The 20,000-nt window shown below is 41.6% G+C and overlaps 1 protein-coding gene across 1 annotated transcript in view; it reads left to right on the forward strand.

Annotated features, from left to right (window-relative positions):
- The window catches only part of Washc4 (WASH complex subunit 4), a 54,335-nt gene that overhangs the window by 11,504 nt on the left and 22,831 nt on the right, over positions 1 to 20,000 (forward strand). Inside the window, exons 9-19 of the mRNA XM_085683275.2 lie at positions 372 to 475; positions 1,241 to 1,361; positions 3,260 to 3,383; positions 3,484 to 3,611; positions 4,365 to 4,525; positions 9,591 to 9,717; positions 16,652 to 16,777; positions 17,431 to 17,538; positions 18,184 to 18,330; positions 18,452 to 18,531; positions 19,909 to 20,000. The exon at positions 19,909 to 20,000 is cut by the window's right edge and continues 14 nt beyond it. Coding sequence (XP_085539401.1) covers positions 372 to 475; positions 1,241 to 1,361; positions 3,260 to 3,383; positions 3,484 to 3,611; positions 4,365 to 4,525; positions 9,591 to 9,717; positions 16,652 to 16,777; positions 17,431 to 17,538; positions 18,184 to 18,330; positions 18,452 to 18,531; positions 19,909 to 20,000 — 1,318 coding nt within the window. The remainder of the gene's footprint in view (positions 1 to 371; positions 476 to 1,240; positions 1,362 to 3,259; positions 3,384 to 3,483; positions 3,612 to 4,364; positions 4,526 to 9,590; positions 9,718 to 16,651; positions 16,778 to 17,430; positions 17,539 to 18,183; positions 18,331 to 18,451; positions 18,532 to 19,908) is intronic.

Here is a 20,000-nt window from a genome sequence, read left to right on the forward strand (position 1 = left end):
TTGGAATTTGCGTGATTAAGAAGTGTAACAGTGCTAGCATCTCCACCCTGTTCTCATCCTCCCTCTGTCCATGCGGTTGTCAAGGCATCTCTTACTCTGGTCTGTCTCTTGTAGTTTTTCCCGGCAGTGTTCATCTGCAGATTTTCTGTTGTCAGTTTACAAATCTGCAGCATCACAATTAAGGAAGAAATAGTAGATAAAATATATTCTATTTAGGCTAGTACCATTTGAAGCTCAGAACTGTAGTTAATAAGCTAATTGGTGCCTCCTTTCACTAATTTAATAGTTAACCCATATGTGTTTTTCTTTAAAAGTTCACATGAGACTTCTAACTAGTGACTAAATGATAATCATTAAAGGTTTTTTGACAGACTATGTATGAGCACTTGGGAGAACTGCTAACAGTTTTACTTACCCTGGATGAAATTGTTGACAATCATGTCACACTGAAAGACCACTGGACCATGTACAAAAGGTATGCCACCTAAAATACTTACAGTTTATACAGCTGATGTGTTAGTTAGGTAAAACTAAACAGTTACAAATTATTCAGATTCTTAACAAGACCTAGGGATCTCTAATGAAAAGGAATTCATGTCTAATATTTACTTTTATTTGTGTGTATGTGTTTATGTCTGCCTGTCTCCATGTGTGTCCGCACATGGGTCAGTGCCTAGAGAGGCCAGAAGAGGGAGCTGGATTTCCTGGAGCCAGAGTCCCATGTTGTGAGCCACCTGATGTGAGCGCTGGGAACTGGGCTTGGGTTTTCTCTGCAAGAGCAGCTCCCCTCTTCAATCATTGAACTGTTTGTCCAGCCCTGTGGTGTCCAGTAGTTTCATGAGGGCAGTCAGCCCCGCTGTTAGATGGGCCTTTATGAGAGAGATGTGTGTGAGCATGCTCAGTGCTGCAGAATGCTTACAGGTTTCCCTTGGGGTTCTGTGCAAGTGAAAGTTTCTGCCTTGCATTTCATTTCATTTGATTACATACCCTAGAACACTCTTTTAAATTTTTATTTAGTTTACAAGTTGTCACTGAATATTTGGTTAATACAGAGCAATAGGCTGAATATAAGGCAATAAAAAGTATAAGAATTTTATTAACATGGCTCCATCCATGTTTTCCAACATGGAAAGCCGAGGAAGAATAGTAAATACAAAATTTTATTTTCTGGAATCCTGAAATATTTTTAGCTTTTAAGAATTTATTATATAGATGTAAGCTCTTTCTTTAAATCTACAAGGTTACTGAAGTCTGTCCATCACAACCCTTCAAAATTTGGGATTCAGGAAGAAAAATTAAAGCCATTTGAAAAGTTCTTGCTGAAGTTGGAAGGGCAGTTACTTGATGGAATGATATTCCAGGTAAGTAGAGGTTGGTACAGCTCCAAATTACAGCGGGACACTTTTGTAAAATACTTTTGAATTTTTTTACTTTTCTTCTTTTTTTGTTTTTTTGTTTTTTTGAGACAGGGTTTTTCTGTGTAATAGCCCTGGCTGTCCTGGAACTCACGCTGTACACCAGGCTGGCCTTGAACTCACAGAGATCCACCTGCCTCTGCCCCCTGAGTGCTGGGAGTAAAGGAGTGTGCCACCCCTGCCTGCCTGACATTTCTTTTCTTTTCTTTAGAAAGTGCTCTGACTTATACAAAAATTAATTGTTAGTATATTAAAGTAAAACTCAGTGTCTAATAGTAAACAAAATAGAAAAGTTACTTATAATGAGGGTTTTAAAATTAAACTGTGCAAAAATATAAAATTGAATCAGGTGTGGTGATATACCTTTATAATCCCAGCACACAGGAAACTGTCCAGGACTTCAAGGCTAGCCTGAGGTACAAAGTGAATTCTAGGTCATTTTGAGATACATAATGAGATCCCATTTTAAAAATAAAGACAAAAATCTAAGGATTTTAAAATCTAAGACATAATTATTTGCATTAAATATTATGTTTGTTACTAGCTTCTAGATTGGGATTTTTAAAATTAAAAATTTGAAGGGCTGGGGATGCAATTGAGTGATGGGGCGCTCACTTTGGTATGCTCAGGGTCCTGGATTTAATCCCCAGATCTACAAACAAATCAAAACCCACAGCAAAGCCAAGTAAAAGCTTAGTTAATTTCTCTACACTCAGTACATGTGCACAAATGCATGACTTCTAAATTGAAAGCAGCTAACATTAGTTAGAAATACCACTTTTTAGTTTCCCCTGTGTGGACGGTACAGAAGCAGCAGGTTGTCGGCACCCCAGTGGGTGGTGTCCTGCCAGAGATGATACTTCATTCTATCCTGTCTGCTTCAGTTATGTTTAGTTTTACATTATTACAGTTTTAACAGATGGACCCCAGCTCTTGGTTTTTAAAATGGGTTTATCAGTCTCTTAGATCCTTTTTTTCCCTCTGGCTACATTTCTACACAGAGTTGCTAGGAGCTGGGGATTGTGGCTCTGGGGACATTTCTACACAGAGTTGCTAGGAGCTGGGTATTGTGGCTTATACCCATTATCTCCTAGCACTTGGGAAGTTCAAGCAGCATTATTATAAATCTGAGGACAACTTGGGCTCCTCCAAAGTGGGAGGGGAGAAGAAACGCTAAGAAAGGAATTGTAATAAATAAATGAACAGAAGCTCCTAAAGGGTGCTCTTTAGAAAAAGGTGTAGCAGCTGGAGAGCTGACTCAGCAGTATTGGCTTGAAGAAGACTTGAGCTTGATTCCCAGCACCCGTGTGGTGGCTCACAACCTTCAGTAACTTCAGTTGCAGGGTATCTGACACCCTCTTCTGGCCTCTATAGGCAGTACATGCATGTAGTGCAGAGACATACGTGTAAGCATAACATACCTACAAACTTTACAAAATGCTTTCTGCTGGGTGTGGTGGAACACACTGTTAATCCCAGCATTTGGGAGGCAGACACAGACAGATCCTTGAGTTCGAGGCCAGCCTAGCCTACATAACGGTTTCTAGGACAGCCACGGCTACATTGACCCTTTCTCAAACAAACAAAAATCCTACCACTTTGCAAAACATCAGCAGTGATCCCTTCTATTCATCTCTGCTTGACTCAGATCTCTTCAGTTGGGGTTTAAGTGTCGTGTGATGGTGCTCACGGTTAGTACATACACATACCTCGTCAAAGGATTTAAATATTAAAGAGCATGAGACCCAATGTAGTTAAAATGAGTACCATGTGGTTCATCTTACCTAGGTGTTTGCTCGTTTGTTACTGAGAGACTGAATTTCTCTCCAAATTTTCTTGTCTAGGCCTGTATTGAACAGCAGTTTGATTCCCTCAATGGAGGAATATCTGTGTCGAAAAACAGCACTTTTGCAGAAGAATTTGCACATAGCATTCGCTCAATTTTTGCAAACGTGGAAGCCAAACTTGGTAATGTAAATTTTGAGTTTGAGTGTTTATCAAGTTTATTTGTCTTTAAAAGCACGATTTACCTGTAGTTGGTTTTGTTTTTCTGTTGTCCCTTTATAAGGTGAGCCTTCTGAAATTGACCAGAGAGACAAGTATGTTGGAATTTGTGGGCTCTTTGTACTGCATTTTCAAATTTTTCGAACTGTTGATAAAAAGTTTTATAAGTCTTTATTGGACATTTGTAAGAAGGTAAGAACTTGAAACTTTTTATTTTCAATTTGTGATGTAAATTTCGATAAAGCTAGCTATCTAATAAAAGTGCTAATAAAGTTATGAAAAAAGAATGTTACCTTTTATGAAATATAAAACTGTGTTAGAATAATAGAGCTGGGAAGCTGTCATCATAGGTTCGTGCTGTAGTCCATGGTGACGGTCCTTCTGCCTCAGCCTCCTGAGTGCTTACGGGCGTGCACCCACACCCTGGTCCCACTAGCATCCTGTTAGTGCTCCCCACATGGTGAAGCCTCCCTCCTCCTCTGCCATCTCATGTCCCTCCTTCCTGACTAGTGAAGTATAAATGTTACATTGTTTATTTTTGTCTTTGCTATTTCCATGGTTTGACTTGGTTTCACAACTGAAGCTTTGTAGTACTATTAAATAATAACAGACTATGAGACCCTTAAGGTTGTTGTAACTATCTTTAAGGTTGTTCATATTTTATTAGTATGCCCTGGCAATAGATTAAAGTCATGAAATTTGAATTTCATTTTGCTTCTTTTATATATTACTAATTATTGTGAAATCTGTGTTAATAGTCAGAATAAAATTGTCTCACCATCAACTGTAGGAATGCGTTCATTCTTTCTATATTACGACCATTGGGGGAAAGGATACTTGATAGTTATTTTGTCTCGGATCTCCTTCACTGTGAATTGTAACACTACTCAGCTCAGTATTGTTGGGCCTACATTCTAGAATGTTTCCCTTTTACCTCCATTTCAGGTGCCAGCCATCACTTTAACTGCCAATATTATTTGGTTTCCTGATAATTTTCTGATTCATAAAATGCCAGCAGCTGCCAAACTTCTAGACAGAAAAAGTCTTCAAGCCATTAAAATACACAGGGACACCTTCCTGCAGCAGAAAGCTCAGTCACTTACCAAGTAAGTTCCATGACGTAACTGCGAAGGGAATGTTTGGGTGTCCTGTATTGAAAGTGCTCGAGTCCACAAGGTGACATGTTCTCACTAACACTCCGCAGTCTCCAGGGTGAATGTTTGGTGTTCACATGTATTAATTTGTGTAGTGTGTCTAGGTGTGCATGTGTAAAAGACAGGGTAGCTTACAGGGGTCCATTCTCTTCTCCTATGTGGGTGGTGGGTGCTTGGTCTCAGACTGTGTGTGTGTGTGTGTGTGTGTGTGTGTGTGTGTGTGCGCACGCGTGCGCTCTGCCTATTTGGTTCCATGTATCAAACTTAGATTATTAAGTTTGGTGGCAGTGCCTTTACCTATTGAGCCATCTCCCAGGTTAGAACTATCTTTTTATTTATGCTTTGTGTGCAGATATCAAAAGTCCCAAAAGCTAAAATTTAAAAGAATTTTTTTCTAACCCAATTCTTTTCTGTAATTCAGTCCTGCTTCTAGAAAGACAGCTTTTTTTTTTTCTCTGAGACTTAACTTTCTACTGTGATACTAGGTATTGAACCCAGGCAAGCGTGTCCCCAAACTATATCCTCAGTCCTTTTATTTGTGTATTTTTAATCTTTTACTACATACCTTTTCAATAATGTATAAAACAGAAAATTATACAAAGAGCCCCAATGTTAACCATCACTCAGCTCAGTAATTAACTATGTCTTCTAATTTGAGTACATTGCTAGCATGGATATAGTATAATTGGAATGCAACAGTATTCTGTCATTGGCCTTGTGTCAGTCATGCATCTTATCACCTTCAATAGAAATGGATGATTGGTGCAGAGCAGTGGTGGCACACGCCTTTAATCCCAGCACTTGGGAGGCAGGAGCAGGTGGATCACTGTGAGTTTGAGTCCAGCCTGGTCAACAGAGTGAGCTCCAGTACAGCCAGGGCAATACAGAGAAACCCTGTCTTAAACCCCCCCGCCCCATATACAATAAAAAAGAAAGAAATGGATGATTGGCTAAAATTGGGCCTCTGCTGCACAAGGGAAAGGAAGACAAATGTCCAGCATACCTGATAGCTCTTAAGCTATCTGCGGACTCTGGTGTCCTGTGGTTAATCATAGGTCATTGACAAAAATAGCTGACTTATGCAGTTCTGCTCAGGGCAGGAACCAGCACTGGGGAGACAAGGTTTCCGTTTAGATTAATGATATGGGTCTAAGCAGAAAGGCAGATATCAAGTTTTAGTAGCAGTATGCTAAAAAACAAAACAAAACAAAACAAACCCAGAAAAAGTTGTTGGTGTTTTACCTCGTAAAAGTTTACTATTTTTCTGCAGTGATGGAGTTGTTTAAAATGCTAGTACAAACTTGGATTATATTAAGAAGCAGTGCCCTGTTTACAGACTTATCTCCACCATGGGAGTTGGTACTTTCAGAGTTTCATTGATTTTCCCCTTTTTCCTTTTTGAGACAGGATCTTGCTGTCTTGGTTGATATTTTCTGGAAAACCCAGACTGGCCTCAAATTCTGCCACTCCTCTTGCTTCAGCCTCCTAAGCATTAGGTGTGTGTCATTGTGTCTGTTGGCATCGACTTCTTTTTAGATTATAGTGGGCTAACTGATGTTTGGAGGGAGTGAGGGAGGGTGTGTGTGTCTGTGTGTCTGTGTCTGTCCGCCTGTTGTGTTGCTAAAGATGGCGCTCAGGAGGCTCCACCTTTTAAGAGGGTGACAAACTGTGGGTCTTGAAATGAGCTGGGTGGTGACTGGGAAACATGTCTTCTCTCCTAAAGCCATGAGGAGTCTGCAGCTTCTGGAGAAATCTAAAAATGTGTGTCTCTGAATGTTGAGGCATTCAGCTTCAGGAAGGCTCTAGAAGGCTACATGAGACTTTGATGGGGAAGATGTCAGATAATAACCGCTGTAGTTGCCAGCATTTGGACCTTTTCATGTTGTAGAAGGCATTACACTGTGTCATGTAGGCTGGCCCCGTCTTCACAGCTGAGAAATAATAAACAACCTAGTTTTATGGCGTGTTTACTGTAAACCAGGAAAGGAATAATAAATAAGGAAACCCCATGTAATTGGTGCTCCTGGTATTGCCATTTTGTGAGAAATCTTGGAATATCGAGATTAAACTTGAGGTTTTAACAGCAGATGGCAGAACCACACAGTCCAGCTCTTAAGTCGGAAGTGTCATGGCTTCTCTCAGCGTCACCCTGACTCTTGTAGGTGAGGAGAGTTGGATTAGACACGTGAGCTTGCTGAACTCACACACTAGGGTTGTGTTCTGTGGCCGTGTGGATGACTGTGAGCCCAGCAGGCAGTGGGAAGGATGTTTTAGGTGGAGATTGAGTGTTTTCTTTTTCAAGACCCCTTACCAGGAAAAATTTTACCTGAGTTTTTTGTTGTTGTTGTTGTTTTTTGTTTTTTGTTTTTTTTGCAAGACAGTCTCTCTGCCAAGCCCTGGTTGTTCGGAATTCAGCATGTAGACCAGGCTGGTCTTGAACTCACAGAGATCCACCTGCCTCTGTCTCCCTGAGTGCTAGAATTAAAGGAGTGCTCCACTACCCCAGCTGCCCCTAAGCTTTGTTGTTTCAAACACATTTCTGTAAAGTCAGTGTAGCGCTCCATGACCAGGACTTCACCGTAGTGACATGAGACATGGGGGTCCTGTCCCTTAAGAGAAAGCTGCATGGTGACAGCTGACTCCCCAGGCCACAGTTGGTACATTTTTACTGATGGTGGATTCGTTTTGATACCAGAAAAGAGCTGCCCTTAGGGGGCTGGAGGTCTGAGCCTTGGTGAACCCTTCAGTTGATAGATATTGACACTGCTTTTTACTGGGTGGAGGATTATTTTTCCTTAGTATTTCTCCCGTTTGTACTGGAAAATGGAGCTAACAGATTGGTAAGATGCTTGCCCATTTATATTCTGTCAATTTAGTTTCTGAAATTGAAGCAGCTAGGTAAGGTGGTATGTTCCTTTCATTCCAGCACTGCAATCTTGAAGCCACTGTGGGTCACATAAACAGTTCAAAGCTGCCCTGAGCTACATAGCTAGACCCTTCTCAAATAAAAGTATCCCCATGCCCTCTCCCAACAACAAAATAAGCTAAAACCGGAAGCAGTTTCAATTTTTTTATCCTTAAGAGACAATGATGAGCTGCCATCTTGCTGTAAGACTTGCAGCAGAACTGACAGAAACCTCTGCTGATTGAGCACTATGTATTTCCGTGGTCAGAATTCTTTTTTTTTTTTTTTTCTGTTTCAAGTTTCCTGAATTGGGGATTACATGTGACATGCCTGCCAAACATTTGACAATGAGTCTCTTCCTTTCCTGTTTCTCTACCTCCCTGCTTCTTGCTCTCCTCCCTTCCTCCTGCCCTTGTTTGCTGCTGGGATTTATCCTGAAGAGTAGACAGGACCAGGATCTGTTGTTGAGTCTTTGTGATGGGAAAGGATCCCAGATTTGAGTTTTAATCTTGGCTCCACTGTTTACGAGTTGTCTGATATGGGCATACTAATTTGTGTGGCAGTTTTAGCCTCTGTAAAATTGAGAGCATAGTCCCTACAGTTAGGTGTTAGGGAAAGAAAGAAGGGGGGAGACACAGAGAGTGGTGGGATTAGAGAGCGAGGGGCCCACTGAATTGAAAGGTTCTTCAGGCAGGGGAATTATTAACATGTAGCCAGTACTGTAGGATGTCTACCTTTAAAGGTTTCCAAGGGAAGAGGAGGTGTTGAGTGGTGAGGAAGCCGACTTAGTTAATATGCGACTTATGTTGTGTGGCTGAGGAGGGAGTGGGGCACCTGTAACTTGGGAACGTGACAGGTATGCTTTATCTGGGCAGGGGATCAAATGATGATAATCAGAATGCTTCAGTCCCTGTCATAGGCATGGGGGCTGGTATGTTTAGACTTTGCTTAAAGCCCTTTGCTAAGGGCCTGAATTTTCTAACTGCTACATAGGGTTAATGTTGAGTTTGAATGAGCTAATTTGTGTCAAGCTTAGAACAGTGATTGGTGTAGTGTGAGCATTCAAATTAGCTTTTAAATCCAGATTCTGATACTTATACTTTTTTAAAAAAATTATTTAAATAAAACATTATTTATATATGTCTCACTGTATGCCCTGTGTTGGTTCCCACAGAGGTCACAGAGGGCTTCTGATCTCCGGGAGCTGGAGTTGTGACTCCAGTTGTGAGCTGCCAACTGGGTGCTGAGAACTGAACTCAGGTTCTTTGCAAGAGCAGGAATTGCTCTTAATTGCACTGTTGAAGATGTCCTTTCTCCTGTATTACTACAATTGTCCCATAGGTGTCATCCTCAAGATGGCTTATCATTAACACAGCCAAAGTGATAGTGATCCTCTTAAAACCAGCTAGAGCCAGTGACCATTCACCTCCACTGGTTTCTCTAGGGACTTGGGTTGAAGGTCATGCTTTCCCCAAGGCTGTTTGTTCCCAGGCCCTTCCCTGCTCTCCCACCGGCCCTCTACCTCTGCTGTGCTTTTCTGTCCCCCTCCCTGTGTGCTCCAGCCACACTGGGGGTTATTACCTAAACGAGCTGGGAACCTTTCCCAGAGCCTCAGGGCTTTTGCACTTGTCACTCACACTCCTTAAATTCTCTTCTCGTACATGTTTGCACATCTTACTTACTAATCTGCGTCTTGGCACAAAATCACCTACACTGTGAGTGTGCTGTAATTACCTACCCTGCTTAAAATTATAGGACCGCTCAAGACCTTGGCCCTCCCCACAAAATGCATTTATCACCAGACATTTTAAAATTGCTTTTACTTTAGTTATTGATTTATTATGCATATCTCTGTTCTAGAATATAAGCTCTATGGAGCCAGGGTTTTCATCCGTTGTCTTCTCAATATAGTAGTACTGTATTAGTGCCTGACTTGAATGGGCACTCAGTAAATATCTGTAGGTTAAGTAACTTGCATACGCATATAGAATTTCTGTTGAAGGCCAGAAACCTACAATAATGGCTGGAAGGAGCGCTTTTACTTTTATCAGTGTAAGAAATGGAAATATTTTTGTTTGTGTTCTGAGTAACCTCAATGTTTTCCTTTGCTAGAGATGTGCAGTCTTACTACGTCTTTGTGAGCTCATGGATGATGAAAATGGAGTCTATGTTGTCTAAAGAGCAGAGGATGGATAAATTTGCTGAAGACCTCACCAATAGGTGTAATGTTTTTATACAGGTAGTCACATTTTCTTACTTAGAATCTTTTGGGTACAATTTCTTTGTGAATTTAATTTATAGAAGTTACAATCAGACACAGCTGTGAAAGGGAGGGGTGTGTTTTTGTATTTTAAACAAATTGTGAGGCTGGAGAGTGGGCTCAGTGGGTAAGAGCGCTGGCTGCTCCTGCCGAGGCCCCCAGTTTGATTCCCGGCACCCACATGGTGCCTTAGAACCACCTGTGCCTCTGGCCCCTGGCATTTATGTTTGTTTACCCATGCACATGTGCGCGCACACACACATACATACACATGCAGACACACACACACAGAGTTAAAAATAATAATAATAAAAGACATCGTAAGAACCACAGAAGTTGACTTCCTTAGTTTTCCTAGTGCAGCCATGCTGTGGGAACTTTTTCAGTCAGAAGCCTTTAAGATACCAGCCCACTTTGGTCATGGTCTCACCTACCATAAACACAGGTAAAAAGCATGCTCGTGCCTCTTGGCTGCTGGATTCAGTTCCAGTTTCCAGCGCTCACAGAGGACTGCAGATCGCTGCTACTCTTTCTGCGAGTTTATCCCCAAGTAAATAAACCTTAGATAAACTCCTCGCTGAGCGGTTGTGGAACTGTTTTGTGCCAACACAGCCATTCAGAGCTCTGAGCTTGTAAGCAGGACGTTGTAGCTGAGTCCTGTAAGTTTGTACTTTAAATGATCATTTTGGTTCAAAATACCTAAACATTTTTATTGTAACTTAACTTTGACATTTAGATTGTTTTTTTATTAATTTATTGTGTGTTTGGTAGCGTATGTGCATGTAGAAGCAGAGGCCTGCCTGTGGGGTTTGTTCTCTCCTTTCTTCATGTGGTCTTGAAGCTCAGACTCAGGCCGTCAGGCTTGGTGGCAACTGCCCTTACCTGCTAAGCCATTTGACAGTGCCCTTTGGGTGTTTAAAAGGTAGTTATAAACCTGGAGGTGGTGCTGCACGCTTTTAATTTCAGCACCCAGGAGGCGGGGCAGGTGGATCTCTTGCAAGTGTGGCTAACCTGGTCTAGAGAGCAAGTTCAAGGATAGCCAGGGCTGCACAGAGAAACCCTGTCTTGAAAAACAGCAAAAGATACTTCTTTCTTTCCAGATACATGAGGATTTCTTTTATCTTTTATATTTTTTTGATTCCATGTATCTATCTTGTGTGTGTGTGCACTTAGGGGTCACGGTACAGATGTGGAAAGAAGGGTAACCAGTGGAGGTTGGTTCTGCTTCACCACAGGGTCCCAGGTGTTGAACTCAGGTTGTCAGGCTTGGCAGCAGGAACCCTTACCTGCTGAGCCATTGTGCCAGGCCCTACTTCATCTTTTTATTGTTGATTTTCAGGAGTTAGGATAATTTCTCTGTTTTGAAAGTGTCAATACCTGGCTTGTATAGCTTTGATAAACACCCCATGTGCATTTGTCAGTTGTAGTGTTTACAAGACAAGATTTTATTAATGGTTTGGTCTGTATTCTCTGATTAGAATTCTGTGAGAATGTCCCACTGTTTTGTGGGTTTGCCTGCAAATAATATCTCTAGTTCTGTCAGGTTTTGTTTTCTATACTGTGCTGTTAAGTGCATACTGTTTGGAATTGTTTATCTTCCTAGTGATGATGGATTTTTTTTTTCCCACTAAGAATGTCTGCTTGGGAACTGGGAATGTATTCCAGAGCTAGAGCATGTGCTGAGCATGTGGAAGGTTTGTCATTTACTTCTTGGGGCTCTTTCCGTACCAGGAAGCAGCTGTACATGTTGATGTCTAGTGATGCTTTTTGTTGGAGAGCTCTTGTGTGATTTTAACATAGTTGCAGTGTTTCTTTTAGCTTATGTCTACATGGTGTATCTTTACTGATCCTTATGCAAAACCTTTCTAGCTTCTTACATGGAATGCATATCTCCTGTAAGCAGTGGGGGAGGTGTATACGTGTGTGTGTGTATGTGTGTGTATACGTGTGGGTGTGCTTGCTTCTGTGGACATAAGGAGGACAAAGCTTGATATTAACTGTCTTCCTCAGTTACACTTCACCTTATTCTTTGAGACAGTCTTTCTCTGAACCTGGAGCTTGTTGTTCTAGTTGGACCAGCTGAATAGCTAGCCCCCTGGGAGATACCTGACTCTCAGGCTATAATTATAGACAAGTGCCACCGTGCCTGACTTTTTTCATGGGTGCTGGGGATCTTGAACTTGAGTCGTTGTGCTTGCATAATGAGCACTGTGCCCGCAGAGCCATTTCCTTAGCCCACATCTTTGATTTGATTGCACCGTCAGTCACTTTCTGCCTACGTTTCTGTGTTTCGTCTGTGTGAGGCAGATGCTCTGGAGAAACCGCCCCAGGTGTCAGGTTCCCAGCTCTAGATCTCTCTCTTCCCAGGTCTTGACCACTCAGTTCCTTATGGTCTTGGTAGCTCTTTGACATGGTGCGTCTTTACACTGAGTTTTGATGAGCTTTCCTAATGGTTCTTAATAGGAATGGTCATCATAATATGTTATTTATCCTGTCATTAACTAAAGATGAATGGCCATGTGGTGGTGGTGCACGCCTTTAATCCCAGCACTTGGGAGGCAGAGGCAGGTGAATCTCTGAGTTCGAGGCCAGCCTGGTCTAAAGAGCGAGTTCCAGGACAACTACGGCTGTTACACAGAGAAGCTTTTCTCAAAATACCAGAAAACCAAAAAAACAAACAAACAAACAAAAAAACCCAAAAGCAAAACCAAAAAATAACAAACAGTTAAGATGAATGGGTTGATAGTGGCACCAGGAATTGCATACATTAAGGCTCCCACCAAAGGGGAGGGAATCATAAGACATACTTAAAAAAAAAAATCTGTGTTTCACCAGATGGGAAAACCTAAAAGAAATGAATGAGTCTTTTACCAAAGTTCAATCAAGATGAAATAAACAATTTGAACAGACCTATTACCCCTAATGAAATAGAAGCAGTCATTAAAAGTTTTCCAATCAAACACAAAAGTCCCAGGGCCAAATGGATTCAGCACATTGTACCAAATCTTCAAAGAAGAGTGAAGACCAGTCCTCCTCAGCTTATTCATAAAACAAATACGGGATCTGGGACACTGATATAGAAAACCACACAGAGGCTCAGCAAGAAAAGTTATGCACTAATCTCCCTTATGAATGTAGGTTCAGAGATTCTTAGTACAACACTTGCAAACAGAATATAACAACACATCAGAAAGATCGTCTGTGATGATCAGTAGGCCTCATCCCAGGGACGCGTGGATGTTGAGTGTGCGTAGCCAATAAATGTAATCCACTGTGCGAACAGACTGAAAGACAAAAACCATACCATCACCTCCTTAGATGTAGAAAAGGCCTTTGACACTATCCAGCACCTCTTCATGGTCAGTCTGGAGAGACTAGGGGTACAAGGGACAGACCTCAGCTTAATAATAAAGCCAATATGCAGCAAGGCCACAGCCACCACCAACCTACATGGAGAGAAACTCAGAGCATTTACCCTGAAACCAGGAGTCAGACAAGGACTTCCCACCACACATACTTAGTATACCACTTGACGTCTTCGCTAGAGCAGCAGAACAGCTAAAGGAGGCCAGGAGGACGCAACAGGAAAGAATGGAGCCAGAGTTAAGGTTCTACAAACTCCACCTACAGCTGATAGACACTTTGAGCAAAGTAGAAGGATACAGAATTGACCCATAGATGAGTACGCTTCCTATTTACAGAGACACAGACATACTGAAAAAGAAGGGAAACGGTACCTTTCCCAGTAACATCAAACGTGTATCTTGTGATCACTCTAGCCAAGTTTGAGAAAGATTTGTCTAATAGAAGCTTTGAGACACTGAAGAAAAGAAATTGAAGACAGCAGAGGGTGGAAAGACTACCCATGCTTATGGATCGGCAGGATGAACATTGTGAAATGGCCGTTCTACCAAAAGCAGTCTGTAGTTTCAGTGCAGTTCCCACCCAAACTTCAATGCAATTCTTTACAGAAGTTGAAAAACAACTTCAAAAGGAAACACAAAAGTCTCAGGACAGTTAAAACAATCCTGAGTATTAAAAGAACTGTCAGAGGTGTTCCCATTCCAGATTTCAAGTTGTATTATAGAGCTGTGTTAATAAAAGTGGTGTGATATTGGTATAAAGAGAGACACATTCATCAGTGGAGTCGTATTGAAGACTCAGATACCTATGCATATCTCATGTTTAAACAACAAGCCAAAAATACACACCGAAAAAAAAACAACAAAAGTCTCTTCAACAAATGGTACTGGCCAAGCAATGACTGCATGTAGAATGATGAAAACAGATTCATACCCATTCATTCATTCCTGCACAAAACTCAACTACAAATGGATCAAGGACTTCAACATGAGACCAGCTATCCTGAATCTGAAGAAAGAGATAGTAGGAGTAGGCGTGACCTCACTGGCACAAGAAGTACTTTCTGGACAGGACACAAAGACTAGTAACCAACAGATCGGAACCTCGGAAGCTGAAAAGCTTCGGAACAGCAAAGGACACCATCATCTGAGCAGAGTGAAAGCCTAAAGGATGGGAAAAGATCTTTACTAATTACAAATCTGATAGAGGGTTGATACCTAAAATATCTAAAGAACTAAAAACTGAGGTTCAAGAAAATAAATAGCCCAATTAAAAAGAGTACAGAACTAAGCAGAAAACCCTCAAAAGATGTGCGGATGGCTGAGAAACAAAACAGTACTACATCCTTAGCTATCGGGTATAGAAATTAAAACTACTTTGATATTTTATCTTACTCTATTCAGAATGGCCAAGATAATAAAACAAGTGACAGCTTGTACTGGCAAGGCTGCCAGGAAAGAGGAACAGTCATCCACTGCTGGTGAGAGTGGAAACTGGTACAGTCACTGTGAAAATCACTGTGGTTCCTCAGGAAGCTAGGAATTAATCTCCCTAAAGATCCAGCTACCCTGTTCTTGGGAATAAAGACTCTACGTCTTTCTGCAGAGATGTTTGCTCATCTGTATTCATTGATGCTTTATTCATAATAGCCACAAATTGGAAATACCCTAGGAGACCCCCCAATAGAAGAATGGAAATGAAATCGTGGTGCATTTATACAATGGACTATTACTCAGCCGTTAAGAAAAATTAAATTTGCAGATAAATAATTGGAATTAGAAAAAAAATGATCTGAGTGAGGTAACCCAGACCCCCGAAAGGACAAGTACTGTATATTTTATCTTCTATTTGGTTGCGAGCTTTTAAATGTTTGGTATGTGTTCTACAGTCTGAATAACCACAGAGGTCAGGTACCGGGGCGGGAGAGGAGGACCTCCCCAGGAAGGAGAAATAGAGTGTAGTATTGTGGGTTGATGAAGGGGAGACTAGAACAAGACCGTGGCACTGTGACACCTAAGACCTGTGTAGTTTCCCCCAGAGGGAGCCCCAGCACGGAGATGGCAAAGTAGAATCAGGACTCACCCTAGCCGAGAAGCTGTTTGTCCCTGATACCAGCTGGCAAAAGGAGAAATCAGTTTTCCCCAGTGAGTGGCACTGGGAATACCAACCACACTGCAGGGCAGGCCTCGTGCTCAGGAGTAGTTGGGCAGAGTTGACAAACTCCATGATTGTGCTTTTTTGTTTTGGCTTTTTTTTTTTTTAAAAAAAAAATTTTGATGGAGAGTGAACATAAATTGGGTGGGGAGGAAGCTAAGGAGGACCTGGGGAAAACTAGAGGAGGGGAAAACATGATCAAAATATCGTATGAAAATTTGTTTTAATTTAAAAAGAAACTGAAGAAAAAAATGAATATGGAGTTTTAAACCCTTTGTAGATTTAAATGAAACATGTGAGGGGCTGGAAAAATGGCTCAGCAGTTAAAAGAGCTTGTTACTTTTCCAGAGGACTTGAGTTCAGATTCCACCACCCAACTTTATGTTCACAGCTTACAACCGCCTGTAACTCCAGCTCCGGCAGATCCAGTGACCTCTTCTGGCCTCTGCACATACCTGCACACATGTACACAAAAGTTTAAATATAGAATCTCATCCACCATCTGTTTATTATTTACTCTTATTTCTCTGAGTTTCCAAAACACTTCTAAGCTTCAGAAGACTTACTCTGTCACAAACAGAATGAGGAACAGAAGGTGGATGAGCAGACAGATGTGGACTGTGGGGATTGGTTAGAGCAGTGGTCCTTCCCAGTGCTGTGGCCCTGTGACACTCATGCTGTGGGGACCACCAGGCTTAACTTTAGTTTGCTGCTACTTCACAAGTGTAGTTTTAGTGCTGCTATGAATCGTAGCGTAAATGTCTGACATGGCCGCGAGAAACACTGGTCTAGGCAGAGGAAGATGGGTGGTCCTGGTGCTCCGAAGTTCCTTTGTGTGCCTGTGTAAAGGAAGCCTCCTCTCAGGTCTCAGTCCTCGCTCTGCTCCCTGCTCTGGTGTCAGCAGTGAAGAGGAGGATGAGTTATCAGGTGTGTCCTGGCACACGCACACCATTTTCCTCAGAGGTTTTCTTACTTAAGTGAAGACGTTTAAAAGCTGGGATTCACCGCATCAACAGTGCAAATGTCTGGTATTTGATAGTCCAAGGAACTGTTAGGGGCTGTTTTGAAAGTCAGTGTGGTGTTTTGTCAGGAAGGGTAGTTCTGATTCCTTAGGAATTGACTTCTAAAGGGACTTAGTGTTTGGAGAGATGACTCAGAGAAGAGCACTGTGCTCTTCCAGAGGACCCATGTTTAACCCCAGCAGCTCACAACTGCGTATAACACCAGTTCCAAGAGATCCAGCACTCACTCTGGCCTCTGTAGGCATGGTATGCATGTGTTGCACAGACACATAAAATAATAAATAGAAATATCAGTTATTGGTTTGCATACGTGCATAGAGAACAAAGTCTGGATGAAGCCTGTGATTGTGCTCAGTGTTTATTTTCTTTTGTAGGGCTTCTTATATGCATATAGTATTAGTACCATCATTAAAACCACAATGAATCTCTACATGTCCATGCAGAAGCCTATGACCAAAACCTCAGTGAAGGCACTATGCAGGCTCATTGAGCTTCTCAAGGTAAGTCCGTGCTGAACAGGAGAGCGTGCTTGGTTATGTCAGCACAGACAGGAGAAAGGAAACTTAAAATTGAAAGAAAATGCTGAGAAATTGACCATGAATGACTAATACAGGCGTTTCTTTATGCAGGGTGTGTGTTAATAGCCTCAGCACTCAGCCTGGCTCACCTTAAATGTGCTCAGATTGCTACTCCCTGATGTAATTTACAGTTAGAGGAAACCATCTGTCCCAAAGCTTAGTTTGTCATGAAGCCTGGGTGCCACTACTGCCCCCGGCTGATTGATTTTTTTTTTTTTTTATTTTTTTTAAAGACAGGGTCCTAGGGCTTACAAATGAGGCTAGCAAGCTCTAGGGATCCTCCTATCTGCCTTCCAAGCACTGGGGGTGTAAGCTTGTACCCCCATGCCCATGTTTGGGCGTTTTTACCTAGATGTGGGAAATCAGACTTGGTTCTTCATGCCTTTGAGGTAAGCAAGCGCTTGAAGACTGAACCATCTCGGCAGCCTCAGGTAGTGGGTGTTGTGTGTGTTTGATATTTGCCCCCATCAGTCCATTTACAGATTTCCTTTGCTTAGCATCATGAAGGTTTTCTCTAATGATTTTGCTTGTAAATTTTAAATTAATTTTTCCTGAGTTCCTTTTGTTTCTTTTAGGCAATAGAGCATATGTTCTACAGGAGAAGTATGGTCGTGGCGGACTCAGTGTCACACATAACCCAGCACCTTCAGCATCAGGCTCTTAATTCTATTGCTGTAGCCAAGGTATGCAGATTACTGTGTTCTCTGTACTTGGCATAGTTAAACTATAGTGTTCTTCTGTTTTATCCACATTTCCTGATTTAGCCTCTTTATTTTGTTCCTGCAATGTGTTATTTCTATAGTGCTTTATCCATTGCATTTTGTAATGTTTAGGGTTACCTGAATTGTACCAGAGAATAATTATAATGTCTGGGAAATGACCATGAGTGACTAATACAGGCGTTTCTTTATGCAGGGTGTGTGTTGATAGCCTCAGCACTCAGCCTGGCTCACCTTAAATGTGCTCAGATTGCTTGGGTGGTCATGAACTTACTGAGTGCTCTCCTGAAAGTGAGATCTGGGTCTACATCACTGTAAAGTGCAGAGAGTTGAGGGCTGTCTGTGTCTAAATCTTCATTGGCAGCTAATTTCATGAGCAGGAAGGGAAGGTTTGGAGACTCAGTTTTGGAATTCATTCTTGCTAGATGACTGTGACTGTTTAAGCCCCACGGCCACTGTCCTGGCAGTGCTGAGAGGCAGTTACGGGGCTGACTGAGAGCTCTGCTCCCCTGAGTGTGCCAGGGAGAACAGAATAGAGAACTGTTTTTTTCTTTTGGAACTTAGCAGTGTTAGAATCAAAACTTAATAATTTTCTGTTTGATCTTTAAGAAAAGAGTAATTTCAGACAAAAAGTATAGTGAACAGCGTCTTGATGTGCTGTCTGCTCTTGTTTTGGCGGAAAACACCCTAAATGGACCAAGTACAAAGCAACGGCGACTTATTGTTTCTTTGGCATTAAGTGTTGGCACACAAATGGTAAGTTTATTACTCTGATTCATGGAATAAACAGGAGGTCTGAGATTTACAGTTCATTTATTATTCTAAGAAATTTGACCTTATTGTGGTTATACTTCGTGTTTTCCCTTCTCGCTGATAGAAAACCTTTAAAGACGAAGAGCTCTTTCCCCTTCAAGTGGTCATGAAAAAGCTGGATCTTATCAGTGAGCTCAGAGAGCGGTGAGTAGAGCTGGGTGTGTGATGCCCATCAAAGCCCGGGCTACAGAACAGCCTTCCCCCTCTCCTCGTCCTCAATACCCCTCTCCCGGCCTCCAGTTTACTCTGTGGCCCAGGCTAGCTGCCCAGTGCTGAGGTCACAGGCTGTACCACCGCGTTCAGCTCTTGTTCTCTTTGGCAGCAGGAACAGGAGTGAGTTCCACAGGGAGCATTAGTTCCTCTGTAGCCTCTGTGCTACAGCGTTGTCCTGACTCTGCTTTCACAGGAAGCGTGAGTCCTCTGGAAGAACTGCCTTACATGAGACTAAACAGTGTCCTTCAGGGGATTTGGCAGGTTCTTTAACAATAATAAAATTGTTGGTATTTTATTGGTGTCACTACTGGACATTCAAACTGCTGCTCTGTAATAAAGCTTTGTTCATTGCAAGCCACTGGAAGACTATGACACACCAATTTTTGTAGTTTTCCATTTGGAGATGAACTTGGAAGTGCTGTCTCAGAGACCAGCCGTTGGGCCAGACAGACTTGAAGAAGGCTTGTTTTTGCAGGTGCTTGGGATGCTTTTCTAAATTTTTTTCATTAAATGAGTGTAGGTTTTCTGAAGGGACAGTGAATGCAGCACTTTTGATACGGTTGAACTATCGCGTTACAGCACAATTATCATTTAATGTTCGTAATTTTCTTTGCTGTTCTGAGAAGCTGATATTTTTGTAGTTAGTGGTATTTAATTTTCAGTCCTTGAGAGAAGTATGGACCTTCACTATAAGATACCTGGGGTAATTCTCTTCTCCTGTAAGGAGTTAGTCATTAGATAGCAGAGACAATCTGTAGGCTCTATGTGTCAGGTTTATTTGGTCATAGTGACCTAAGAAAAAAAAAAGTACTGAGTCTCACTGTGTAGCCCTGGCTGTGTGTCCCAGGCTGGCCCCTATCTGACAGAGGTCAGAGCTGGTGCTTAATAGAGAGAGCTGAGTGCACAGAAGTTGGAGAGCTAAGAAAACAGACTGCGAGGGATACCAAGGTCTTTTAAAATTGTTTTTTATTTTGGAGACAGGTAAGTTATACATGTAATACAGTATTATTTCAGATAATGTTGAAAATAAATTTATTTTAAACATCTCTTTAATAGTTTGAGTTTTTTAGCAGTCTTAAAACTAAAGCATGTACAGAATTTTGATAATGTAGGGTATTAAAATGTTTTATCACCTTTGCTCAATTTGAAAAATACTTAGTTTTATGACTTTGTTTGGTAATAATGTTGGGTGAAGTGATGCAGAGAATGTACAATGAGGAAGACAAACTTCTTCCCCTTAGAGTACATAAAGTCTTTCTTTTATGTTGTTGAGGGGTACCACTAATTACTTATTACCTTATATTGTAGAGTCCAAACACAGTGTGACTGTTGTTTTTTATACTGGCATCGAGCTGTCTTCCCAATATATTTAGATGATGTATATGAAAATGCTGTTGATG

Source organism: Myodes glareolus, chromosome 26 (genome assembly GCF_982192425.1).
Source record: "Myodes glareolus chromosome 26, mMyoGla1.1, whole genome shotgun sequence".
In the NCBI taxonomy this organism is placed as follows: Eukaryota; Metazoa; Chordata; class Mammalia; order Rodentia; family Cricetidae; genus Myodes; species Myodes glareolus.